This window comes from Artibeus jamaicensis, unplaced genomic scaffold, assembly GCF_021234435.1.
Source record: "Artibeus jamaicensis isolate MK-2021 breed Jamaican fruit bat unplaced genomic scaffold, CSHL_Jam_final contig_685, whole genome shotgun sequence".
In the NCBI taxonomy this organism is placed as follows: Eukaryota; Metazoa; Chordata; class Mammalia; order Chiroptera; family Phyllostomidae; genus Artibeus; species Artibeus jamaicensis.
This window is the reverse complement of record NW_026521924.1, coordinates 8,119,460-8,143,804: the sequence shown is the minus strand read 5'-3', so window position 1 is coordinate 8,143,804 and position 24,345 is coordinate 8,119,460. Positions and strand designations below refer to the sequence as shown.

The 24,345-nt window shown below is 40.7% G+C and overlaps 1 protein-coding gene and 1 long non-coding RNA gene across 8 annotated transcripts in view; one reads left to right on the top strand and one right to left on the bottom strand.

Moving 5' to 3' along the window:
• PLCB1 (phospholipase C beta 1) overlaps positions 1-24,345 on the top strand; it is a 670,267-nt gene that overhangs the window by 576,505 nt on the left and 69,417 nt on the right. For 4 of the 7 annotated variants that reach the window (XR_008392621.1, XM_053671063.1, XM_037155973.2 and 1 more), the window contains exons 28-32: positions 2,710-2,786; positions 2,894-2,983; positions 3,434-3,491; positions 4,461-4,547; positions 10,490-10,607. Coding sequence is in view for 5 of the 7 variants with exons in the window: in XM_053671063.1 (XP_053527038.1) it covers positions 2,710-2,786; positions 2,894-2,983; positions 3,434-3,491; positions 4,461-4,547; positions 10,490-10,588 (411 nt within the window). In the remaining 2 variants the exon portion in view is untranslated. Of the gene's footprint in view, positions 1-2,709; positions 2,787-2,893; positions 2,984-3,433; positions 3,492-4,460; positions 4,548-10,489; positions 10,608-19,801; positions 23,915-24,345 lie in introns of those variants that run through there. The other 3 variants (XR_008392622.1, XM_053671061.1, XM_037155972.2) reach the window with 3 other exon arrangements.
• LOC128628288 (uncharacterized) lies at positions 1,856-17,057 on the bottom strand. Its single transcript, XR_008392623.1, has 3 exons — positions 16,994-17,057; positions 2,391-2,487; positions 1,856-1,913 (listed from the first exon to the last, which is right to left on the bottom strand). It is a non-coding gene; the product is annotated as an uncharacterized LOC128628288 (long non-coding RNA).

The window sequence follows — 24,345 nt, the reverse complement described above, 5'->3', positions numbered from 1 at the left end:
ATCCCGATGTTGTTGAGATGAGGGGCAGGAGGTGGAAGGAATGCAGTAAATGTGAGCAGGTGCTGGCAGAATCAAAAAAATACTCTGCAGTCCAATGAATGATAGAGATGGCATCATGGAAACAGAACTGTGAACGCCACTGGATTTGACAGCATTTCTGGAAGATAGAGCAATGAACAGTCTGTGGAATGAGGACAAGCCCACCAAAAGCCCCCTAATCTGGCAAACAGTCCAAATCATCTGAGAAGATTTTAAAAATACTCATTCCTCAACCCTGCCCCTAGACATTCGGAGTCCATACATCTAGGAACAGGTCCTGGAATCTGAACTGTGGAGAAATGCCCACAGTTGCAACCACAGTTGGGGATCCCTGGGTCACACCCTGTAACACCTTGGGGAGGATTGGAGAGGAGAAAGCCCCTGGGGAAGGAAAGGCGTTGAGTGTGTGCCCTCAGCTAGAATGGCGGCATTGCAGGAATCCCCAAGCAAATTTCCTGAGTGTTTGCACACCGAATTAAATGGCCAGACAACTTGATGAATGGATCTACAACACTGTAATAGTTCATGATTTTTTAAATTGTGACGGTCAGGATCAGGATCAGTCAGTGCTCTTTCAGTAATCACAGAGGTTTTCTGCTGGCCCAAGCCCCAGTGCATGTTTGCCCAGATGTAATACACCTCATACTCTGGGGTTTTTTTAATGCAGTCCTATAAGAGAATTTCTCCCTCAACTTCTTTTATTCTCTTGACTAAGAAGTGGTCTTTTATTTTTTTAATATTTTGTTTTGCTTTAAAAACAATGCTTTTTAAAAAACATTTTATTTATTTATCTTTAGAGGGAGAGGGAAGGAGAGAGGTAGAAAAATACCAATGTATGGTTGCCTCTCATGTGTCCTTTTCTGGGATCTGGCATGCAACCCAGGCATGTGCCCTGACTGGGAATCAAACTGTGATCCTTTGGTTCGAAGACTGGCACTCAATCCACTGAGCTACACCAGCCAGGGCGAGAAGTGGTCTTTTAAAACAGCTTCTAAAATCAGAATGAGAAACTGTGCAGAACTTTTTTAATTTGATAGAATCCTACTTGCTTATTTTTTCCTTTGTTTCCCTTGGCTCAGGAGATATATCAGCCAAAATGCTGCTACCCAAGATACATGAATTTTACTGCTTATGTTTTCTTCTGGGATCTTTATGGTTTCATGACTTACATTTAAGTCTTTTAGCCATTTTGTGTTTATTCTTGTATATGGTGTAAGTTGGTGGTCTAGTTTCATTTTAGTTTTCCTAGCACTATTTTCTGAAGACCATGTCTTTACCCCATTGTATGCCTTTGCCTCCTCTGTCAAATATTAATTGATGCTTAGGCGTGGGTTTATTTCTGGGCAATCTGTTCTTTTCCATTGATCTATATGCCTTCTCTTATGCCAGTACCAGGCTGTTTTGACTGCATTGGACTTGGAGGATAGTTTGATATCAGGTATTGTGATCAGCGGCATGGGAAGTGGTAAAGGCCACAGGCCTGACTGTCTAGATTGCAACCAGGTCCGTGGCTCACTACCTCTGTGGCCCCCTTCCAGGAACTGGAGCCCCGGGTGTCCCAGAGTTGTCATGTATAAAAGGATGATACCAGCGCCAACTTTCTAGGGCAGTTATTAGAACTGAATAAGTTAATACATTATCAATGAAAGTTTGTTGACATTTTGATTGTATTGCCCTGTCACTGTGGTGGCTACAGCTTATAGGAAACTTATAGGAAACGCCCACTCACCCTGCTGTACCTGAGAATCTCTGTCTCTGGGGAACTGCAGCGGGGCCTTTTCACAGGAAGCCCACACTGTCCATTTGGTGTCCAGTGAGAAGGGCTGAATCCAGTTGCTACTGTTCCCAAGCAATGAGAGAAGGTTGTGTACAGTCTTTATATGGAATGAGCAGAGAAGAGATTGTAAGGCAAACTGGCCCTCACATAATTGACAAGCATTTTTGGAGCACTTGCTGAATACTAGGAATTGTGCAGAGCACTGAGGACAGGAAAACACAGTTGCTGCGCAACAAAGCTTGGTTTGATGAGAAAATAGATGGGAAAAAAATTGCTTTCATGGCCATATATTAAAAGTTCTGTGGTAGCACAGAAGAGAATTTCTGATGTTCTTTGGGAGTCACCCACACAAGGACAAACCATTGGTTTCTAAGATGGGCAACTCGTATCGTCCATGAAGCAATTAAACAATAAATGATAGCTGGAAACCAAGAATTGTAATTCACAGTTAATTATAACTCACATTTGCATCATGCTCATTTTACCTTAACTGCACAGTACCTCCAAAATATGAAGGCATTAATAATTTCATTTACAACCAAGAAAATGTAGGTTTTCTTGACCGAAAGCATACTTTTGATAAGCCACGGAGTGGGGATTGGAACCTGGGTCCTCACTGTTGTTTTCACACTGGCCAAGTTGCTGTACCTAGCGCAGTCATCTAAGGAGCCCTGTTTAAGTAAAAAGAGATAAGAGGAATTTCATTAAGATCAGGATAATATGATGGCTTTACATTATGTCCTCATTGCCTATGATAAATATCTGGTAATGCTAACTATTGTCGAATATCAATGGGAGATTTTATAACTACAGATAATGTTTGAGGGAGCAGAGGGACAAGGTGCTTTGTCTGTGATAATGTAAAACAGCGAACTGGCATTTTCTGTTCCCAGCTTATTCAGAAATTGACGGATGTCGCTGAAGAATGTCAGAACAATCAGTTAAAGAAGCTCAAAGAGATCTGTGAGAAGTAAGCCTCCATTCTCATCACAATGAACTTGTGTGTGTCAATGTATTAAATACCAACTGCCACTTGATTCGCCTTTTTTCCCCCTTTTACTTCCATTTTGACTTCAGAGAAAAGAAGGAATTAAAGAAGAAAATGGATAAAAAGAGGCAGGAGAAGATAACAGAAGCTAAATCTAAAGACAAAAGCCAGATGGAAGAGTAAGGAGAAAGAGCCCTTTTCTCTACCTTTTACCTGGGGGTTATTTTATCCTGTAACAGAATAACAGGTTCTCAACCATAAGGACCCCATCTGTGAAATATCTCCTCTAATTAACCTTTCAAAAGATCCTTTTTGTGAGGTTTGCAACCCAAAAGTCAAAGAGCAGTTCAGAAAAGGACCTTGTAGATAAATACTGACTAAAGAGTGTCCCTCAGGAAAAGGCTAAATACTCACTTCTAATAATGTCAGGCAGACTCCCCAGCATTTAGTGGAAACAGAGGTCGCCCTTGGGTGGAACCTGACCTTTGTCCAAAGCTGGTGTATCACACCTGCTCCACAGCTGTAATAAGAATGCTTAGACTTCTGTAAACTTTCACTTGGGAGTCCAAGACCCTCCTGTTTCTCGATGCCAGATGTGTTCATACAACGATTTATTTATTTTCTTCTAGGGAGAAGACAGAGATGATCCGGTCATACATTCAGGAAGTGGTGCAGTACATCAAGAGGGTATGTAGATTGTTAAAGATCAGAAGTTCAACCATGTAAATGTGAAGGTCTAATTCAGGAGGGGGGTTCATGAACCAGGCAGCATCCCACCTTGTAAACAGAAGGTTGCTCTGTGGAGTTGTATGAAGTAGAAGGTTTCATAGGCAGGGAGATGGTGGGAAAAGGAGATTAAAGAGTGGATTATGACAGGTAAGGTCACCTTCACTTAGGGGAAGGCTGGGTGTTTATCAGGCAGATGACCCTACTAAGGTTGGCGTTCCCGACTGGGTAAAATTTCATTCATGGAAGAGGCTGACATAGCAATTAGGTTAAATATTAAGTCTTCATGGGGCTTAGCGGAAGTGACTCCATTTTGTGCCTGCTGTTTCATTTTACCAGTTAATCCCTATCTCCTTTGCAAACCATGTGTGAATGTTTGACAAGCACACTGTGAGCCTACGGAGGAAAACAACAAGTCTCGTTGCAGCAATTTACCACCAGCAACGAGAAGCACTGTTTCACAGAGCAGATACTCCCTAATCAATGTTTCTGCAAGTTTAATTGCAAACCTGTATCAAAAAGGTTCGCTGAAAGGTAGATGTCAAGAACCACATCCAAGTCAGGAACCCGGAAACATGACATGGAATGGAGATTTCCCCAAAATAGCGTTAGTTGTCATCAGTGGTAGAAAAGGTGACAGCCTCCAGAGTCCACTATATTTTTTTCAAATTAAAACATTGTTATTATGGACATTTTCAAATATTAACAAAAGTGTAAGAACCGTGTAGTCTGTCAATCACTCGCCCTCACCCCTGTGTCCCCATCACCCAGCTTCAATGCTTCACAGTTTCAGCACCTGTAAGGGCAGTCCCTGACCAGGGCATGAAACAATGAAATGTTCGCCACAGGTCTGAACAGCTTGTCATGTTTTCTGGAAACATTCACTTGGACATTTAGATGATAGTGACTTCCTTTGTAACTTTCTTATAGTTAGAAGAGGCACAAAGTAAACGGCAAGAAAAACTCGTAGAGAAACACAAGGAGATACGTCAGCAGATCCTGGATGAAAAGCCCAAGGTAAACGGAACTGAATAATAACACACACTCATTCCATTTCTTCCCATTCAATAAGACCTCCCTAGTTCATGCACTTTGCCCACAGTCTCAGATTATATCTCACATGTGAAATTTAGGTATCTTTTCCAATGGTGGTGAAAAATCTTTACAGCAATACTCAATGGGCCTTTATCATCAACTGGTGAGGTTTCAAAACAGCAAATGCCCAGAACCCAACTCTGGAGATCTGCTTTTAATTGTTCTGTGGGGTGGATTAAGCATAAGTATGTTTAAAGAATCCTGGCCCCTCTCCCCGACCAAAACAGAATTGAGACATTAGCTAAACCTTTCAGCTTTTAATGTCTAATGTAATAGTGTAATGGCAGACTCTGTCCAGCAGAGGATGTCCTGCACCAACATCACGGTGGTTTTTATCTAGCAAAACGTTCTCATAATGAAGAAAAAAGCAAATCTTTTTCCCCTATAATAACAGTTCATTGGGGTTCCACTTTAGAATTACTTTTGTTTGTATATTGGTCAAAAGCAAAGTGAGTATCTATAAGCCAAATATTTTAAGTTGGCGGACAGCATCTCAATTTTAGATCATTCCATCCATTTTGATTTGTCAAGGAATATGTTTCTGTTTGTGAAAAATGTGCTTTTTTGTTTTTTCTGTTCTTTGATCGTCAGTTTCAAATATCAGCTTTAAAAGTTACTGGTATTTCATGAAAGTACTTTTTAAACCTACAAAGTTCAAAAATGTTCACTATCTTTCATTATATAGTCCGTTCATTAATTTACTTCTTATAGATTTCTTGTGGTTAATTCTAAATATATTTGGGGGTTATTTCCACTCTTTTTTTCATATTTATCACCTACAACATTCATTTAATATTTTTGACTCCTAAAGTTTTACATTGGGTGATACAGATTCTCAAGCAGTAATTAATCATTACTTAGATATGCTACTAATTTTTATGTTTTTTCATATAAGCATATAATTTAAATGTTCTTAACCACCCTCTTGTTTATTATGCATTAGTAAAGTGAAATATATTTTAACATGATTTTAGAAATTACTTTGCTTTCCATTTAGGATTGATCTTCTAAAAATATTCAAATATCTTGAGCAGAAGATTCAGGTTCAACAAAAAATTAAGATACACCTTAACAATAGTCAGTTCCAGGCGATATATTCAAATATATACATTTTCAATCCATGTTGTCTGAATTCAAATTTGTCGTTACTTTGTACACTGACATAATATCCTTAGCTTATGGTTGATACCTCATTAGCCAGTTTTTGCATTTCTAAAAAAAATCGGTCTTGGAAAATATTGTTATTCCTACAGAGTCTTATTTTGCTGTTTTGTTTTTGGTCCCCCAAAATGTCAACAATTTTACTCATAGATAAAATGGAATCACAAATATGTTTAAATTGTGTAACTGTCAATAAATAACCCTACAAAGATTTTATATTATGCTGTAGGTCAACATGATTCAAAACAACTTTAGCAAGTGTTGAAACACCTTTTAAACACCTTCATTGGATATAACTGAACATTAGAAGAACTAAGAACTACTAGACAATTTATTATTCAACAACAGCTTTACTGAAAAACCAATGAAAATTGGCTTAAAAATAAAACTCAGTGAGTCACATTACTGGAAGTTCAGAGGTATTGCAGTTAGAGGAATTGTCAGTTTGGTGGCTCGACAACCTCATCAAAATCCAGGTATTTGCATCATGTCCACTGTGCCATAGCCACAAGATGACTGTCGCAGCTCCAGGCACCACAACCCTACATAAAACCACTGAAGGGCAGAAAAAGCAATGCCTTTGTCCTTTATAGGTTGGGGAAAACCTTCCTGCATCTCCCCAGTTGGCTTCCCCTCATTGGCTGGAGTTCCCTCACAGGCCCTTCCCTAATCCGGTGATGTGTAGGAGAGTGTAATTGTTATGATTGGTTTGGAGTAATTAAGGCTCACATAAAAAGGTGAAAGGTGTCCAGCTTCTCCTCAGTTCTATGGTCACCAGGTACTTGAACTTCACTGTTTTCTTATCAAAGAAATAGATAGCAATTGGGTACATAATTAATGTTGTATGCATGTTTACAGCAATTTTAAAATGTCTTTCTTGGCCTCTTGGAAAGGGATCTGAAGTGTTTCTGTGAATTTATAGTAATTACATTGCCTTCATTTTTGTACTGTAAATCGCAATCAGTATGATATCTCTTTGCTTTTCATCCATGAGGTTGTTCTTATGACCATCTTACGGTGTCTGGATTTGAAGGTTGCTCTTGAAGATTGTTGGTTCCACGTCAAACTACAGCATTTATTAAGAGGTGTTCTTCAGGGCTTAAAAATGTTGGGCTTTGGAACCATGGCTTTGGTAACAAGCGCAATGACTGTTAATACTGTAGGACATGGTAGCTAATAAAGGGAAATGACCATGAAGAGAAGGCGCAATAATAAATACTGGAGTAAAATAATAAGATCAAGTGTAGGCCATGTGGGGAAGGATCAAAGCACAGGACAGCAAACAGAGGCAAATGAAAGACCAAGCCAGCCTAGCAGTCAGCACACTCCTGTATTTGTTGGACGTGGACCAGAAACAAAATAGCACTGGCTTCAAAATAATTCCTCTTCACATTCAGTTTTGGGATGGCCTTTGAGGCTTGGCATAGATTATGAGGGAAATCAACAAAAGCAGAAAAACAATAGACAGAGGAACAACTCAAGAAAATGAACCTGACCAACACTATCCATAACTGAATCAGTTCCATTCAGTCAGAAAAATGTAAAGGCTGGGTGATTTTATGACATTTGGTGATTTTTGAATTGTTCCATCAATGAATGTTGGGCAAGGAAATTGAGTTGGCTGTAGTGGGTAATATGAAAGACAGTTGCAACCTTCTCATAAAGAGGAAAGCAAGCCAAATCTTGCCAGAGTTTACTGAGGGGAATAGAGTCCCTCCTTCAAATAGAAAACAATAATGGCTAATTTTTTGCTTACAGCAAAAATATACACCACATGGCATCATATTTTTCCCATTTGTCAGTTTCTTTTATCATATTGTCAAATCTTAGCATTTACTTCCTCTTCATCCACTTATTTAACTAACATAATAATGTGTTCTGTGTTCCTAACCTCCACCTAAACAGGGAAGAAGCTCTTTTTACATCTCTGATTTCTGCTACTATTTTGAGCTGCTCTGAACCCCAGTCACAATTTGTATAAGTTCCTAAGCTTTTGGTAACCAAACCACTCCTTTAAAAGTGAAAAACAAGTATAAGAAAATATAACAAGAGAAATTTAAAAATCCATTCCTGAAAGATAACAGTTCTAATGTGTCAGGGTGTTTGGCTAGACTTAGAGCAAGATGCAGATGAAGATTAATTCAGAGTGCACCTCTCTAACCTGTCACTCAACTATGCGCTCATGACGTGGAAGGGTCAGCTGAAGTTCCCAGCATATCTATCATCCTGCAGCAGGACAGTCATCTGACAATATGCCTCAATCGAAACTATCTCATTTCCACATGGACCAAGAACTTCTGTCCAGCTGGTCTGTATTTGGTAGGAGACCAAATTTAGTCAGCCACAATGTGAGTGTTTATTTCAGGGTGTTCCACTTTGTGACACACACCGGGACTTTTTTGTATGTACCCGTCATTTTGCCAATACTAATGAGATATTTTATTCCCATTATCTCTCATTTGTTTTTAATGTCCTGCTTTGGTATGACAAGGATAGTGAAAATAGTCCAATACACATACCCTGAACAGTTTTTAGAGCAGAAAATGTAAAAATTTAATTGATCTAAAGAAACCACCACCTGATTTTACTATGGCTTTCAACATGGTAAGGGGGAGACTGGCCAAACTCAAACTGAGAAAAATATTTGCCTGTAGAATCCTGAAGAGAAAGAATGTTAGGTGCTTTAAAGGAAGCAGTATACAGACATGGAGAAGAGGCTGTTGTAAAATGTAGGACCACTGGGCTGAAAGATGAAACACTGAAGAAAGTTTCAGTCCAAAATAGGAAAACTATCCTAAGAGCAAAATTCACCTTCTCTGTTTTCCATGTGTTATGCCTAAGGCCAAATTAGTTTACCAAATCTACTACCTGGAGTCCTGCTTATCCAATTTCTGTCCACAAAACTCAGTTGACACAAGTCTTCTGCACTTATTATTATCATTGGCTGAGAAGAGTCTTTGAATTTAACAAAGAGGTCTTGTAATTTGTAGATAAAACCACGGTTCAAATAATGTTTTCATATTTCAGAGTCTTATCAAAATCTGTGATAGAAAAGTGAACAGTTCATGATGTTTCTGTTGGTTTGTATGGATTCTTCAGTAGCTACCCTCTGTGGCCATCATATGCACATGCGCAAACATATTTGTACACACCACTGTCAACTGTACACAACTGGAGAAAAGGGTGGTGTGTTTAATGGGGTTGGCATCAGAATGGATTTTGCCGTAGCTAGTTATGCTAGTGTATGGAGATTCGTGTCTGTGAGGAGAGCCGGCAGCATGTATGTGTTTTCAGTGATGTATAGAAAATGTGAAATACATTATGTTCTAGCTTCAGTGTTTCTACCTCCTCCTCTTCTTTGAGTCTTTCCTATTATTACAAAAAAAGAAAAATGTTTCTGTTTTGGGAAATAGATAACCAGATATCGCAATTCTTAGTACTGTGTCTTTCTTTCAGACGAAACCAAAAACCCCCAAACTTGCTAATTATTATGAATCATTTGACACATCTTTATAATTGTTAGTGTGCCAACTGCGTGCACCCACCCCAGCCAAGGCCACCGCCATCTGTCACCTGGACTTCTAAATAGCCTCCTAACTGGGTTCCTGCTTCCACGTGTCCGCACTCACAGTCTAGTCCCAACATGGCAGCAAGAGTCATCCTTGTAGAACATAAGTCAGCTCACTCCTCTGTTCCAGACCCTTCCATGGTTCCAGGCTCTCTCGGAATAACAGTCTACAAGGTCCAATGTGATCTGATCTCACTCTGCTGCATCCTCTCTTTGTCCCCTCATTGACCTCTCTGCTCCAGCCATGCTGGGTTACTCCCTGGGCCCCAACAAGCCAGGATACTCCCACTGTGGGCTATTGTGTGGACCATTTCCTCTGCCCACAATGCTCATCTGCCAAGTGTCTGCTTGGATAACTCCCTTCTGCCTTTCAGGTCTTTGCTGAAATCCAACTTCTCTAAGACACTGTCAGTGACCAATTCACTTAAATTCTCAACCCCCTCCACTGCTGTCCCATCCCTGGCATCTCCTCTCCTTTTTATTCTGTCCTATTTTCTGGTTTTCACAGCATTTATTATCTTCTCTTGTTAGGTCATTTACTTCTTCCTTAAGAGTGGGTCCTTCCCCAGTAGAATGTAATCTCCATGAAGGCAGGGGCTTTGACTACTTCGTTCAGTGATGCCCTCAAGTTCTGGGCACCCGAGAACAATTCCTGGCACATAGTTGGTGCTTAATATGTAGATTTTGAACAAATGACTTACGTAGAGAGCTAACAAAATTAACTTTGTGTGTGAAAAAGAAATAGTTTTCTGTTTTTGAGAGAGACGGCACAGCCGTTGAGCCCAGACTCACCGGGCTATGTTGTTAACTGCTGTCAGTAATTCAGTACATTTTTTTTCTCGGGTTTCTTGACAGTAGTAGAATTTTGTGGAGAATTTCTCAAAAGTGATAGCTGTGACCATCTTTAACATCTAATACCTGCAGACAGCAGGGAAGAACCAAGGAGAGTCCAGTGGCCAGTTCCCTTGCATGTGTGGTGCAGAGTGTTGGACAAGATAAAAGAGCTGGAGGCTTTGAATCTCCATCCTAGAAGGCACTCCAAGAAAACCCCCAGTTAAATAGTTTGAAAAAACAGATGACTTAGGGATTAATTTCAATGCCACCAAAATGACAGCCTCCCTTTTTCTTCACACAGGGGGACGGTTCCTCCTCATTCTTGTCGGAAAGTTGCCATGAGGATCCCTCTGTTTCCCCCAACTTTACTCCCCCCAACCCTCAAGCTCTCAAGTGGTGACCACCGTCCTTCCGGCCAGGTAGGACTGGATGGGAGGGGTCGCTTCTGAGAGAAGGGTGGCGCGTGGCCATCCCGTGGACAGGCATCATGGACTTGCTCCTTTGTTCTTCACCCCCGCCTTTCTCCACAGTCCCGTCATCTTCCTGCTCCAGTTCCCAGCCACACTCACAAGGCACTTCACACCTCTACCTGCCTTCCTCTGGCATGTATTTCTTCATCATTGTTCTTTCTCTTTTGACACAAGTTCCATTCTTACATATTGTCTTTCTCCCCTTTCTTGTCTTTGTTTCTCAATTTACAAAATCAGCCCCCCTTTTGACCTTGGTCTTTCTCTCTTACACTTACACAATTATTTCCACATTTGAAACATTAAGTTTCCACCTCTCACAGCACTGGTTTCCCACAGCCTTATTATCTCAAAATCCAGTGGGGCTAACTTAGCTTTCAGGGAGTCTTCCTGACCCATTCCACTCAATGTATGACACCTTCCTTTTAAAAAATCAAACCAAAATCATTGTATTCCCACGTGGCATTTTGAGTTAAGAGGATATCTCAGAATTTCTTGATTCTCTGCAATTTAGAGCTCTTATAAATGCCCAGATAATAGGGATGCTTGTGTCCATGGCTGCTGGTTAGAGCAAAATGAAACTTGAAACTTAGAGAAGACTTTAACTCGCTACAGGAGACACATCATGAAATCTATTGTATTTCTTTTGCTAATAAGAAGTGGCCAAACCCATTCTAATGGGTGTGCATATTAGGAGAAAAGAGGCAGGCATTACTGTGGTCAAAAAAAAAAACAAACTTCTGTTCTGAGGTATTGAAACTAGAGTTTTACAGTGAGGATAATGGTTTTGTCTTTAAGCACTTGTTGATCTGTGAAGCAGGGTAGTTTAGAAATATGTCAAAGAATTCATGAAAACATCAATTTTACTCTGGAACAAGTGTAAGTTCTTCCTCTTTCTCTGTGTCAATTGCCACAAACAATGATTTTTCACGCTGTAATGATGGCATGAATTATCTGGAGATCCAGTGAAAATGCAGATACAGATTCAGGAGGCCTGGGTGGGCCCTGAGGTTTGCATTTCCACCTGACTCCCAGGGGATGCCCTTGCCACCGCATTTCCATGGACCGCATCTGCCCGGCAAGGATCTAGTGCACATGTACCTTTCGGCTGGAAGGACAAGCTTTCGTCTGCCTTTGTGGTGCTTTATTGTGTTTAATTTTTTTTTGCCTAATTATGAGCCTGACCCTTTGATAGCTCTTTATTGTCTACTTCTGACTATGCCAATGGTAAGAGAGAGGCAGAGAGTGTCATTAGGGAGCAGAGTCATAGCTGAATTCTGTCCACATCCTCCCAGTGCATCTTGCTCCCTGGGGACCTTGTGATCAAGCCCACATTGGAAGTCGGGTCAGAGGAGAGGTGAGTGATGCTCATTTCTTCAGGAAGGCATCAGCAAGACCTTGAACATGTCTTCTTCATTTGGCTATAAATATTTCGGCTTTCTCTTAAATCATCGCTTATAAGCATCATTGGATTTTGTTGCACTGGTATCTGTCTTGGTATTTTTGAAAGTTATTGCGAAGCGTCTACTGTCGCAGGTAGAATATTAAATTCTCTCAGAGGAGGTAAATGACAGTGGAGCTCAGGATATAGGAATTGGGTGTTGTTTTTTGAAATAAATGCAATAGGAACATGGATGTTAGATTTTTGCCCTCTGCTCGATCAGGCTTGTGATGGCTGGTTCACAACTTGCATCTTTCAGAACGGAACTGAGTTTTCTGCTTAGCAAACATATTTATTTTTCAAAGAGATAGATATTATCACAATTCCTGGATATTAAAAAAAATCTTCAATCACATACTTTGGTTCCTTTAGCTTCCCACACAGAAAAGGCAACATAAAAATAAACCAATTTCACACTTTCTGTGGGAAAATAGGCCTTATTTCAAAAACAGAAAGAAAAACAGTAATTTTATCTTTGAAAAAGAATAAAGAGTTATTCTTTCATAGCAGTATATGAAAAGTACATTGCTCCGACCCGCGGAGCAATCAACTGGGGCTCGACCACCTACCTAGAACAAATGAGTTGGGGGGACAAGAGGCACGAAGAATGGCAGCAAGACAAAAGATTCTGATCAAGCTGCAAACTTTATTTTTCCGAACTGGGTATATATATATGGGGTGGTGGGAGGGAGAGATTAGGTTGCTTGCTATTGGCTAGCTTGAGACAAAGAAGGGCCCGCTTATTGATTACTTGGGTGCAACTGGTACTTGTGGACACCTCATGTGCCTGTAGCTGATTGGCTTGTGGAGGGCATGCACACCTCATGTACCTGTAGCCGATTGGCTCGTGGAGCGCACAGGTTCCTATAATCAATGCAATGTTTTTAGCTAGAAGCCAGGTGTAAGGTTCCCAACAGTACATTTTGTGCCAAGTCTAATATTTCCTCAAATGTTTCTTCCTCACCTTAAAAAGCTACATGGATGGACTACAGCTGAAAATAAAGCAAACAAATGAGCAAAATAGAACCAGAGACTTGGAAATAAAGAACAAACTGACAGTGACCAGAGAGGAGCGGGGAGGGGGATAAAGGGAGGAAGAAGAGGAAGGAATGAGCCGAGGAACATGGATAGAGGACTTGTGGGCATGAACAATGGGGGGTTGACTGTGGGAGCTGGGGGGGCAGACGGGGTGGGGGTGAGCAAGTAGGGGAAAAGGCGGGACAATTGTAACTGAATATCAAAATTTTTTAAAATTTTTAATTAACATGAATGTGTTAAAAGACATCACATATTTGTCAAAAAAAAGATTTTTTCCTCTAAGATTGATCCCAAGAATAGTCATTGCATAAATACTTGAAATTTCACATTTTTAATTTGTGAATGCAAACCTCATTGTTATTGGCTACAGATTAATAGGTGAAGCTGAGCAGGCTAATCACCTTTTTTAACCTGGGTAACTTCTGTTTTTAAAATAAATACCAGTTACTAGAAAACAAGATTAAAAACAAACAAAAAGGGTGTTTGCTCACTTTGTTTATGTATAAATCTTACATACACCTCTTACAAAGAGCTGTAGAATGACCGATTTCTAAAAATACGGATGCTGGAGCACTGGGAATTATACATTTATGCCAAGTATATTTAAGTGTCTGCTTTATTATAGGCTCTGCCAATTTCAGTAGGGAGCAAAAAAAAAGAGCAAAAACACAATCCCTGTCTGCTTTAAAATAATAAAGAGCAATTAGAGTTCATAGAAAGGCATTTTAAAATGATTTTCCCTGACACTTAAATAATGAAAACTGTAACGACTAACATTTAGTGAGCACTCACACTATCTTGTCAAACATCTTCAAAGCACATCACATCACACATATTATCATATTCTTGCCATGATGCACTTGAGGAAACAAGGGTTCCAAAAGTTAATGAACTTTACTAAGTGAAATAGAGAAGCACCAAAGCTTGAGGACCCCTGTGTCCTTCAGCTTTCTTAGTAAATACCTGAGGCCATGATTATATACTGTACGTGTCAAGGGTGTGATATCTCTTTCTCACATTTCACAGGTAGGTAAGCTGTAAGGGTCCGCCCTCCAGGCCTTAGTATTTTCATCTATAGAATGGAGAGAATACCAGCCCCTCTGGTCAGCTCTCTCTGCGTGGTGACAAGGGATAACTGCCAGTCCCGTGTACCAAATGCTGTTTTATTTGCTGGTGGCATACCCCAGTCTCTATAATGCCACAACCAAATCTTGCCAGGGATTTAGCCCCAAAACTGGTCACGACAGCGAGAGGAATTAAACATCATAGGCAAGATGTTCAAGCTTCTCAAAACCCTTTGTTTCCTAACAAATGTCTTAGAGAAAGAATGTCTCCCAGGGCTAGATGCTGGGAAATCTCCAGCCCTGTGAAGACAGAACCTACCTCTAGGAAGCTATTACTGGCAGCCAGCAGCTCCTGTCACTGAGAAGCAGGCAGCTGATTTCTGTCTTCATCTCCTCCAGTGGGGAAGCACAGCCAAGCAGAGAGGGTGACTGTGAGCCCTGCGGTAACCCACGCATATAGGTGAAAATGCTTTTGATGTAACCTTCCCTGTCCATGGCTGCCCTAAAGCATCAGGACTGAGGACAGATACCCTCGCCTCCTCCCAGTCTTGCCATTTCTCCTCCCTGTCTTTCTTTCCACCCACATGCCATCCAGCTTTTACATGTGGGTGCTGAGTTCAAGCCAGACAAAATGGGTTTGCTTCCCTTGAGATCCCCTTTCCTCCCTCATCTCTCCACACTCCCCTCTTAAATCCTTGTCTTCCTCCAGCCCTGGTACAGCATCCTTATTAAGTAAAACCCAATTCTCCCACTTGAAAACACGTGGGCTGAATTATATAAGAAAGGTGTTAGGGTACGCTTTGGGTATACAGGGTCTATTTTCTTTTTTTGTTGTTAAGCAATTATTTCTAGGGTTTTTGTTTATTCATTTAAATATTACTTACTCAGCCTCTGTATTTACCCCTGAGGTTACTAAACCTAAAGGAACATATTGAGAGAGCAATGTCTCCTTTTAGATTGAATTAAATCTCAGTCATAGCACAGGAAGGGGCTTCTCCAGAGCGTGTGACGAATGACCCTGTCCCCCTTTTCCTCTGGAGTCAGAGCGAGGGCATCTGCTTTGGGCTACACTATGAAAGATATAATCAAGAAAGACTTCTGAGAGTAGGAATATCTGAATACCTAAACACAGTCAGCTCTTTGTATGTGTGGTTCCCGCCGCTGAGGATTCAATGCAGCGCAGATTGAAAATATTAGGAAAACAAAAAGTTAATGTTGTTGATGTGTGCTGTGTAGTTAGACTATAATGGTTGCATCCGTACTGAAGGTGTACAGACTTTTTTCTTGTCATTATTCCCTAAAGAATATATTTTAGCAATTGTTTACAAAGCATTTACCTTGCATTAGGTATTGTAAGTAATCTAGAGGTGATTTAAAATATATTGGAGGATATGTGTAGGTTATGCGCAAATACTATGCCATTTTCTGTAAGGGACTTTAGCATCTGCAGATTTTGTTATCCATGTGGAAGGGGGTGAGGGGCTCTGGAGTCAGTCCCCAGAGGGGATTGTGTATCACTTGGAGATCTTTAAGTGTGCAACAAAGAGGCTAGCTGCCGGCAGAGAGTTGTGTAAGGCTGGGTGACCTTTTTATGATCTCCTTTGAGTCCATGAAGAATACGGTTAATTAAACTCAGAATTTTGCCACTAAAATAATAGGTATGAGATCCAGAGAATTCAAGGTGTTGGAGGACTCATTAAATAGGGTTGCATAAATATCATGCTGCAAGATTTAATGAGTCCATAGGGTCACTTATAGAACAACAGAGCAGAGATGACCTAGAAAAATAAATTAGAATCGATATTATGCTTCTGAATGAACAACTATAGATTGCTGTATTAACACCTGAGAGATGAAGTCTATGATTATATTTAAAGACGGGTGTTGGTGTTCTCATCCCAGGAGAAATGAAAATTGCTCATTTTTATTTTTTTACTTGTCAATAATAAAAATAAATTTACATATGTGTGTTTATTTCTGTGGTCTCCAGGAACCATGAATGCTTTAAGTGACTACAACTAGGTAAATAGTGTTTTTTTCTTTTATTAATTCAACTAATACTTATTGAATGCCTACTGTACAATAGACACAGGGCTAGGAGCTTAGGAAACAAAACTACACACACACACACACACACACACACACATACACACACACACACACGACAAAACAACAGGCTTCCCCCTCAAATACCTCAAATTGCCCACAGCCTAGTGCAGTTCTGTGCAGCAGAACTTCCCGCAGTGAAGGAACTGTTCCATGTCTGCAAGTCCAATGCAGCAGCCACTAACCACAGGTGGTTATTAAGTATTTGAAATGTGGCTGATGCAACAGAGGAACTGAATTTTTATTTTATTTAAATTTAAGTGTAAATAACCACATGTGGCTAGTGGCTAACAAGTAGGCAGCAAAGGTAGGCAGCATGCTGAATCTCAATTTCTCATGTGCAATTTACCTTTCTAAAAAGAATCTATGTTGAAACAGAATGCTGTGATCATCATTATAACAGAGCCATCTGCAGGGAAGAAGGGCCGACACATTTTTGGTTAAACCAAGGGGAGCTTCTGAAAGGTGGGAACCCTTGACCTAGAGTTGAGCAGACGTTTATCAAGCAGAGGAGCAAACAGGAAGGAACTTCTCGTGACGATAATGATAAAGCCTGAGGTCCCGTAGCATGTTACTGCTGTGGAATTGCTTGTAATTTCATTATTTACATATTATATTAGCCTCCTTGGGTTGCCATAGCTAAATATCTCAGACAGGGTAATCTAACTAACAGAAAATTATTTTCTCACAGTTCTGTAGGCTGAAGTCCAAGATCAGGATGCCAGCAGGGTATGTTTCTGACAGGCCTCTCTGCTAGGCTTGCAGGTGGTGCTTTCTTGCTGTGTCCTCACATGACCTTGACCTGCACTTGGCAAAGAGAGAGAAAGCCCTGGTGTGCCTTCTTCTCCTTATAAGGACACAAGTTCTGTAAGATTAGGGTCTTCAACATATGAATTTTGAGAGACATAATTCAGTCTATAAACCATGTCATTCAAGAATCAAATGTCTTTTTAAAAATTTCTTAGATGAGGAGATTTATATACATCTCACAACCAGTTTACACAAATTTATGGAAAACTATTATCTATGGATCTTGCATCTGATTATTTTAATCACTGCTTTTGATTTACCTGGTGATAGATAACATAGAGTTATAGAAAATTAGCAAGTATAAAAACACCTACAGCAAAGTGTTCACCTTTGAAAACTCAAATGTAATTAACTATTGCTTAAGCAAATTTTAACATTAATGTTTTTTATTCTTTGAAGAGAAACCAGTGGTGAGCAGTAGCCGGTCATACTGTCTCACAGGGACTCATTTTTTAATATCTTTCAGGGATTCTGTGACCCAGCAGTTAGACACAGCTCTTATTAAAAAGTAAACTATGTAAATTCACTATTAAACAAATTATATTAAAAACAAAGGTACCAAATACCCAAAACTCACCCCTTGCTGATTAATAAGACATTTCTGTGTTGCCTGGCCTCTCGGTAGTCTGCAACCGTGGTGTCTGCGTGGCCACTAGAACGGAGTTCTGCTGTGCACCTCCCCCTCCCCCTTCATGGGACGTGGTCACTCTGCAAGCGGACATTGGCCATCGTGGGGATATTTACACCACAGCAACCAGCAAACACTGTGAGGCTCTTTTCTGCCCTGGGAGAGCCACCTATTAAGTATTTATTAGCATGAACCTTCCTGTTTTATAGCATAGGGCTTCCCTAGTATTAATGCAGAGTTCCTATTACAGCTTACCACAGTTGAAAACATCTCACCCTTTATAAACAAAACAAAGCTTTCTGTTGAAAAGTGGTGTTTTAACTTTTTTCAGCCTTTTATTCCGTGTTTCCTGCACAAGAAAGATGCCATGCCGCCTTGCTCTGCTATGAACTCTCAGGCCCTGCATGTAAAAGATTTCAGAGGCAAGACACGCCCCCCGAAACAAAACCTAGCATGGATAACATTTTTCTAACCCACTCAGCAATTTCTACCTGAAAATTGCTTCAGCTGTAACATAATATCCCTCTCACTGCTAATACTACCCTCGGCTAATACTAAGGCAACACTAAAAGTTTTAAGTGACAATAAATGAACTGGAATAGAAAAATGCAGGGGTAAATAACAGCTTTCAGATTAAGTTTTATTCTCTGCGTGAAACGCTTCTTTCCAACTGTGCCCTTTTATGGCACTTCCAAAGGTGTAAAGGAGGTGGTCGGACATTAGAAATGAAATGCCATTTGGCAGAATTCACATTTTACTTTTAATAAAAAGTACAATTAAATCATGTCTCTGGACTCTACCATCTGAAACCCGGGAAGTTAGAGAGACTTGTCTAAGGTCACAGGGCACTCGGTTTCCTGCCCTGGTCTTTCACTTCCAGTTGACACCGCACCACATCCTGCCTTTGACTAAAGCCCTGTGGGTTTAGGATGCCTTTCAATACATTGCATTGTGTGAGGCTGGTATGAGAGTGATTTTAGAAGGAGAAATTTCTACAAGTAAAAAAACTTCAATGATTAGAAGTTTTTACTCTTTCTTCAGATATAACTTACACGCCAAAAATTTTGAAAATTATGACTCTACATTGAAGTTAAGCATAGGATGGATAAAATGGTTGGCATATAGAGGGAAAAAAGAGGAGGGTCTCAGGACTTATTTTCAGATAATTCTTCATTTTAAGAGGCCTGATACAGGATTAGAAGCCTGAAAAAGAAAAGGGTCAACCTGTGAGGTGGGAGGAAAACCAGAAATTCCAGAAAAGCCAATAAGAAAAAAATCACCAATATGAAGGGAGTGACCCATAGTATCTACAGCGACTGAGTGGCGCAGAAAAGTGGCCAGGAGGTCAAGTGACCTGACTTCAGTGTCCAGGAGGTCACTGGTGCCCTTGGTATTGGTGACGTGTCAGTGGAGGGTAGAAGTAGGAACCAGGTAAGAGTGGAATGAGCAGGAGGCGAGGAATAGGCTCTTCAGACATTTAGACTTGAAGGAGAGCCGGAATCTGGGATAGTAATGGGGGACATAGGGAATAACGAGAAATCCATTTGAGAAGAGATTAACAAGCACTTCTTACTTACGCTCCTGTCTAGGTCATCGTGAGATTATCATATAAAATGATTGCCACTGAAGAATAGGGCAAGATGGCTTTCACTGTGAATGGTTGGCAGAATTGTGTTTTTCTGTGATGAATCAGTGTTCAGTGGAAGAGCAATATCTTAATGAGTGTGCAGCATAAACTATCAACAATGAAGTGTTTCCTCAGACACTGTGTAAACGTTAAGCTGTTTTCTCTTGCTATTTATATTTAGTACATTAACAATAATACTCACACAACATGCATCATGAACTGCAGAGCTGACCCAGGAATGCACAGTCTGCGTGGCCACTACACTAAAGCATCTACCAACTAAAAGGCTTCCACATTTGTGCAGTAATTACTAAATCCAGTAATTAGATGTCACTCTGTCTTGTACATCAGTGAAACAGTTTTGCACATAATAAAGGGAAATGTTTTCTTTTCCTTTTAAAACTATCCTCCTTCCTTCTCTGGCCCCTGCAGGCTGAGTCACGACTCCAGGAAAGGAAAGCTTGGGACTCCCTAAGGGAGAAGATCCTTATTAGTGAGGCAGAAATCTTGAAAAATGGATATTTCAAGAGAAGAAGGTATTTCTCCAAATTCCTTTTGCTTCTTTTACCACATAAGCCAGATCTGAGAGGCTAGAGGTTTACTATATACATTCAACAATGAGAGAACTCGGAATATGGCCATAGAGGAAGAGGGAAGCCCCCTTTGCCAACCCCAGGAAATGTGGGAAGAAGAAGGGGAGACAGAATAGAGCGTGAAGTGAGATTTGCGTGCAACTCTCTGGCTTCTACTCTTCGGGCCAAAATCTGGAAGCTTCTCAACAGGACTCATGACTCCCTGTGTCATGTGAGACTTAGAAGGACAGGAAAGTGCCTGTGTACCATAGGAACGGGAAGTGGTAGGTGCTAGGGGTCTGGTGGAAACCTAAGAACAAAACAAAGAAGCTTCCTCTGGTCAAGAGGACCGGACCAGGCACTCAAACAGTGGCTGCCATTCAGTCACCCCAAATGGCCAGCAGCCACTTCATAGCAGAGACCTGTGAGGATATGGAGGGAAGCTTTGTAAGGCTTAGCCTACTATCTTCTCTTCTCTCACTTCTCCCAGTTATGGACACTGAGGTCCATAATTGACTCAGCCACCATTTGGCGCAGCTAAAACTGGGAAGGACATCCTTGAAAGACTGAACTTTACCCAAAGAGAGTGATTCATGCAAGAAACTTTTAAAATCAGTACTGGAGGATGTGGAATTTTGAAGCAACTTAAGGAAATAGTCTATTTCCTTTAATAGCTTGAAAGGCTAGGACAACTTCCCTTTCTGTCATTGGAAATGCAGCCCCAACACCTCCAGGGAGAGTGGTTTGGGGAAGTGTTTCTGCTGTGGCTTAAATGACAAGCCTTTCGGGGGCAGGCGGCTCGGGGCTGTCTGTGGCAGGCACTGCCAGCCACTCAGAGTCAATTGAAAAGGAATGGGTCACCAGGGAGTTTTCTAACCTGATTGCAGGTTTCCTGGACACTGTGTCCTCTCCTGACCCAACACCTGCTGTGACAGAGAAATGTTTGTAATGCGATGAATAACAAACAGTTTTGTAAAGGTTGGGTCACCGGGAGCAAAAGGCACACTCACTTAAGTGGAACCAGCCTTTTCCTGTTTTCTCTTATAATTTTTCTACCAAAGGCTTTGTCAGAGCCTTTAAACTCACATTTAAGAAAGAGAAATGTTTGCTGTTTCATGGCTGAAGTTTGTGCTCAATTCTGCTGAGCTATCACCAGAATCTGTTTTGTGGTTTTTTTTAATGTCTGTTTTATATGTAAGGCTCAGGATATGCTTCCGTTAAGATCAGTTCTAAAATAAAATATTCCCAACAGATAAACTAATTGGACTGGCTGTCAACAGCACTTTGCTGGCGGTATTTCCATAGATTTAGCCTACAGAAGTCTTCACGGGTGAAATGTATGCTTCTGCGTGTAGAGTCAACAAAGGTCCATGTGACCTGAAAGTCCTCTCTATGCCCTGATATGACCGTCAGAACTGGGGCTCAGCTGGGCATTTTAGAAAATTTTTTCTTCTCCTTTAAACTTTGTGCCTAACTATATTTTTGGCATGTTGGTCCATTTAAACGTAGTCACTTACATCTCTACTATTCCTCCATTTTTAAGTTTTACCATCAAACTAAAATGTGAAAGGTGCTAGTAGGTGATATTTTACAAGAGCCCAAGATGATGGGTAAAGACAACTAGAGTGGCCATCACTGCCACTGTTTTGTCCAGGATCCGGGCCTTTACCAACATTCTCTCTAAAAATTAAAGCTAAGTTAATTAGAAAACATAGAGATTACATAGTGAGAAATATTTTATCACCTAGATTTCTAATCTTGGAATTATAGTATTCACTTATCAAACAGAATGGAAAATTGGTTAGTTTTTTGTGAAAACTAACAGTGGTGGATTTAAAAGTAGCACTACATTCCTCTGTCTGCCCATCCATCCATCAACCCATCCATGATACATACTTGCCTTAAAATGTGTATATGAAGCCAGTGGTGGTTCTTAATAGCATAGTGTTAGTAAAATTATTAGAATGCAATATGGATGTTACCAGAGACGGAACCTGGCTCTGAGCTGGTCTTTTTAGGGCCAGCCTATAGTGTGCGGGTTCTTCATGTAGGAAAGGTTTTACAGCACAAGCCCAGGTGATTATGAGGGTATGTTTCTTAAAGCTGGGGACAGTGAGACAAGGAAGGGCTTAGCACAGAGGAAGCAACGGAAGCCCTGACTGGTGTGGCTCAGTTGCCTGAGTGTCCTGCCATTCGGGACACATGCCTAGAATCAGTTCAGTCCCACTCAGGGCACTTACAGGAGGCAATGGACCGATGTTTCTCTCTCACACCAGTGTTTTTCTCCTCTTTCTCTCTCCCTTCCCTTCTCTTCTCTCTAAAAATAAATAAATCTAAAGAAAGAAGAACAATAAGAAGCAACAAGACAGCCTAGTCTGGGCTGCTTTAGCTCACTGGGAAGTCAGAGGAAAGGGGCCATGGGAATAGGTTCGGGGTTAGCATGGAATGAGCTGCCTCTGCCCATTACTCCCCTGGCTGTAGGTCTCTTGGGGTCCCTTAGAGTTTAGGAGATGTGTGCCAAAAGAGAGGGAAGAAGAGGGGAAGGGAATGGCGTGGTCTGCTCCTCAGAGGGAGAGTATGTGCTGGGTCCTTTACTTGGGGTTTTTATCTCTCCCTTGTAGGTGAGAATCTTAGGGGACGTCTCAGGGGAGGGTTTCAGCTGGATGTTCATCAGTTTTCCAGGTGTGCCCTGTCATAGTTGTGGTCTCCAGTGATTGGTCAGTAGCAGGGCAGTGGGTTTTTTAGTCATGGCAGCTGGTCCTGGTGCTGCCCACCTGGTTTTGCTCTTTTTCTGGGCCTGGAGTTGAAATACAGCTGAGGCCTGGACATTATCTCTAGGGAGGTGACCTTCTGTATCCGGCTGTAAATTATTCAGCTGGTTTGTTCAGCCCTCTGGCTCAGTTTCCCTACTCCACTTGTCCTGGCTTTCTGGCCTATCTCATAGGAGGGGGCCCCTGAATAGACTTTCGTACTCTTTGAATTTTGTACCATGCACATTACCTGTCTCTTAAATTTGTTAACCCATTAATTTGGGGGCAAAACACATGTTGATATTACTAGGCACAACCTTATACCGTGACACTGGCAAACAGATTCCCAAGCAAGCACACCCCCCAATGTCTTGTTGCACAGCTATCTCCACACCAGCTACTCAAGTACCTTGTCCATTATGTTAACTCAGTCGCCTTTGATTCCAAATCACATGCCTTCCTTCTCTGTTGTGCACATGGCAGGCAAATGTAATTTCCATTCTATTGCATCAATTTGTTCCAGTCTTCTTCTCTCCCTGTTCCTTTGTTTTCAGCTTCTATTAATTTATACACAAGTAAAAGGGGGAGGGAAGCATATTAATTGACAAATTGATTCCATAACCCTGAGGGTTTTGTTCTCATTACTTTCAGTGTCCAGGAATGGCATTTTCCCAGATTTATTCTTTCTTACTCACTAGAGAATTTCCCCCCTGGACTTCTGACATCTCATGTTCAGACTAGTTAGTGCCTTGGTCTGCTGTTTGCATTAGTCACACACAAATGTGTTGATGGGCCATGAGCGTGTCAAATTTATAATTGTCAAACATGGGATAAAAGAGCTATTACCAACCCAGACAAACTAAAATAGAGAATTTAAAAAAATTATATAGACAATAAGAGATGAACAGGGTTTTAAAATATGCCAAACTGACACCTTCACTTAGCAAATGTGGAAAGAGGCCAGAGAGATCCACTTACCGGTAGTAGTAGGACCAGTGAGTCTCCAGCCCTCTTGTTTGGTTCTCCCAGCCTCACCCCCAACCACCCTCTTCTCCCAACATATTCCATATTAGAGAATTACAGTGCAACCAATGGAAAGAAATTACCTGTAACTATTTGAATATTAAAAAACTATCTGCTGATTATAAGATGATTGAGAACACGGAACTGAAAAGAATTTCATTAGGCACTGGATGCAATTTAAATTTTATATATGGACAGCAGTAATCTCTCTCTCTCTCATATGTTCATCTCTAAATATATAAAATATATGTGCATATGATATATCTACATATATGTATATAATGTAAAACATAGAAACTATAAAATATAGAACATATTTATATAAATTGTGTATGAGTATTCTTAAGGAGTCTTGTAATTTCTGTGGGAAAAATTGCTGATGTGATATCTAAATGGTTTCTCCTAAAATAATAGAAAATAAAAAAAGAGTCAATGAGAATGAAAGAGGAGATAACCGTATATAGAAAAATATCAATATATAATTAGAAGGCAGAAGGCAAATGGATCTGATTTTGCAGAAAAAATTAAGGACAAAGCTAAGTGCCCAGAGCACTGAATTCCAACTGCGAGGGACACCAGAAAGAGAGAATCATATATCAAAGATACATGATAGGAAATCTTTTCACAACCA